The sequence below is a fragment of the Tupaia chinensis genome, unplaced genomic scaffold (assembly GCF_000334495.1).
Source record: "Tupaia chinensis unplaced genomic scaffold, TupChi_1.0 Scaffold000139_1, whole genome shotgun sequence".
Taxonomy (NCBI): Eukaryota; Metazoa; Chordata; class Mammalia; order Scandentia; family Tupaiidae; genus Tupaia; species Tupaia belangeri.
The window spans coordinates 1,768,719-1,772,195 of NW_006159609.1; the positions used below are offsets into that span (position 1 = coordinate 1,768,719).

The 3,477-nt window shown below is 46.6% G+C and overlaps 1 protein-coding gene across 1 annotated transcript in view; it reads left to right on the forward strand.

Annotated features, from left to right (window-relative positions):
* FZD4 (frizzled class receptor 4) overlaps positions 1–3,477 on the forward strand; it is a 41,859-nt gene that overhangs the window by 33,126 nt on the left and 5,256 nt on the right. The window contains exons 7-8 of the mRNA XM_027770469.1: positions 6–281; positions 2,383–3,474. Coding sequence (XP_027626270.1) covers positions 6–281; positions 2,383–3,474 — 1,368 coding nt within the window. The remainder of the gene's footprint in view (positions 1–5; positions 282–2,382; positions 3,475–3,477) is intronic.

Consider the following 3,477-nt stretch of genomic DNA (forward strand, 5'->3'; position numbering starts at 1 on the left):
GGGGGGGCGCATGGCCGAGCGGCGCGGGGGCGCCTGGGGGCTCCGGTCTCGGTTTGGGGCTGCTACTGCTGCAGTTGTTGCTGCTCCTGGGGCCGGCGCGGGGCTTCGGGGATGAGGAGGAGCGGCGCTGCGACCCCATCCGCATCTCCATGTGCCAGAACCTCGGCTACAACGTGACCAAGCTGCCCAACCTGGTGGGGCACGAGCTGCAGACGGACGCAGAGCTGCAGCTGACAACTTTCACACCGCTCATCCAGTACGGCTGCTCCAGCCAGCTGCAGGTGTGCGCCCCCATCCCCGTCCCTGGCGCGACCCCTTGGGTACAGCATCCCAAACTAACTTCGTGGAGCCGGTGCCAGACCGAACTCCCAGCTTCCTTTCTAGCCCGAAGGGTACAACTCTCCTGGAAAAGTGATTTTCATCCCCACCCCCACTTTGCTGTCCCTTCTCAGGGACTGGAAGCCAAAACGTTGTGTAAGTCATCTGGCCTGCAAAAGAACCCACTCTTACACCCCGCCCTTCCGTTTTCTCCCCTGCCCACCCATGTCTGGCCAAGCCCCTAACCCCAGTGGAGCTGAGGGTTATCTTTGCCAAGGATTCCGGCCGCCGCTGCTCGGTGGGCGAGTCCGGCGGCGCAGCCAGCTGCAGCTAAGACTTGGAAGGAGAGATAAGGAGACAGGAACTTCTCCTCCCTTCCCTGTCCCTTGCCGACCTCCTTTCTCCCCATATTTTTTGGGTGATTTATTAAATGAAACATCACTGCCCCGTTTTCTGAGGAATGGCCCCTCCTTAGGTCGTCCCACACGCTTTTAGAGGTCATGCGGAAAGGAATAGTTGGGTTGGCTTGAGTTTTTTCTTACTCTCAGGGTTGAGGCAGGTTTAAAAGCTTGGGACAACAGAAAACGCTCTAAGAAGGTAGTTTGTATATTGGAAGGCTTTGGGCTTTTGTCTTTCAGTTGTTAAAAATTTTAAAGCTTTTGTAATGATACAGAAAATATTTATGCTACAATAATAAATGAAGAAAGAATTGGTTATACAGAGTGATTATAATCTTGAAAAAACAAACACAAAAAAAGGCAGCCAGTTCATTGGGGAAGAAAACGACTGAAAAGAACATTTTAAAAGTGTTATTAACACTGGTTGTGTTTTGGCTGGTGAAGCTGAGTGATTTTTAGAAATTTAGAAAAGAGAGACAAATTGGGGTGGGGGTGGGGGAATAGAGGTTGGTTGTCCAAGCTAAAATCTTAAGAAATCTCTGTGGTTTCTTCTGAGAGATAAGAAACAGACATGCATCTTGCTTTCTAGGTGCATGTTTTTACATAGGTCATTTTAAAAGTTGGATTGTGGTTTTGGAAAGATGGTTAGGATTAGACCCGATGTTGGAGAAATGTCCCTCTGGAAGTTTCAGAACTTTAGAAGGAGGTTATAAAAGCTCAAGAAATGATCCTCCGGCTCTCAGTTTGGAAACAGCACATATCCTGACATCAGTGGCAATTTTGCTGGAGAAACAGCTTTTGCAGGGATATATATTTTTAATTACACGTATCCTGGGGAAAGAGCCAAGCTGTTTTGAAGGACAAGACTGGATCCCTTTACATGCTGGAAAATAGTTACTTGTAACCCTAGACTTCGTAGACAACATCTGTAAGGAGCCAAGCAGACTGTTTATCAATGCTGGAGGAATTGAGGACAGCAACTGGACTCTCCCCTTCTGGCACTGCAGTTTCAGGGACTTAACATTTACATTTTCCTATTGTGTTTCATTATTATTCATTGAGGAAACTTGGCCAAACAAACCCCTGGTGACTAGAGACCTCAATCTGCATCTCATCATGAGGTCTCACAGTGTCTCATTCTCAGTTGGGACATTTTCTGTTTCATGGTGAGACTGGTTAAAAAAGTTCATTTGAAGGGATAGAGGAAAAAAGATGATTAACAGGGTCTATTTTTTTACATGTATTTTTATGGTGATAAAGAAGTGGGGATCAAAGTAAACCATCCTGTCACCTCAATGTCTGAGTCCAATGATTAGTTTTCCCAGGCCTTAAATAATAGCTAAAAGGGGTGGGAGATTCAAAGTCAGCTTTGAAGGGTTTATTTCCCTAAGTCTCATCTGAAAAGGTATGTAATTCTTCAGACCCTATTCATTTATTTATTTGTTTATTTATGCATGCCTCCCTAGAGAGGACTACTTGAGCCAAAGTAGGAAAAGTGTGTAAGTAATGGATTATTAGACACCCTCATTTGAGCTCAGAGTAAGACAGACTCCCTATAGGCTGTTTTAAAGGTAGATATGTACACTGCCTTCAACTCAGTTTTGTGAAAGCATTTGATCAGACTTCCAAGTCATTGTTTTCTTTGTTCATTTCATTACTTTTCCAGTTCTTCCTTTGCTCAGTTTATGTGCCAATGTGCACTGAGAAGATCAACATCCCCATTGGCCCATGCGGCGGCATGTGTCTTTCAGTCAAGAGACGTTGTGAACCTGTCCTGAAGGAATTTGGATTTGCCTGGCCGGAGAGCCTGAACTGCAGCAAATTCCCACCACAGAATGACCACAACCATATGTGCATGGAAGGGCCAGGTGATGAAGAGGTACCCTTACCTCACAAAACCCCCATCCAGCCTGGGGAAGAGTGTCATTCTGTGGGAACAAACTCTGATCAGTACATCTGGGTGAAAAGGAGCCTGAACTGTGTTCTCAAGTGTGGCTACGATGCTGGCTTGTACAGCCGCTCAGCCAAGGAGTTCACCGACATCTGGATGGCCGTGTGGGCCAGCCTGTGTTTCATCTCTACCGCCTTCACCGTGCTGACTTTCCTGATCGATTCTTCCAGGTTCTCCTACCCTGAGCGCCCCATCATATTTCTCAGTATGTGCTATAATATTTATAGCATTGCTTATATTGTCAGGCTGACGGTGGGCCGGGAGAGGATATCCTGCGATTTTGAAGAGGCAGCAGAACCCGTTCTCATCCAAGAAGGACTTAAGAACACAGGATGTGCAATAATTTTCTTGCTGATGTACTTTTTTGGAATGGCCAGCTCCATCTGGTGGGTTATTCTGACACTCACTTGGTTTTTGGCAGCGGGACTTAAATGGGGTCATGAAGCCATTGAAATGCACAGCTCCTATTTCCACATTGCAGCCTGGGCCATCCCTGCAGTGAAAACCATTGTCATCTTGATTATGAGACTGGTGGATGCCGATGAACTGACTGGCCTGTGCTATGTTGGGAACCAAAACCTCGATGCCCTCACTGGCTTCGTGGTCGCTCCCCTCTTTACCTACTTGGTGATTGGAACTCTGTTCATTGCTGCAGGTTTGGTGGCCTTGTTCAAAATTCGATCAAATCTTCAAAAGGATGGGACAAAGACAGACAAGTTGGAAAGGTTGATGGTCAAGATCGGGGTCTTCTCAGTACTGTACACGGTTCCTGCAACCTGTGTGATTGCCTGTTATTTCTATGAAATATTC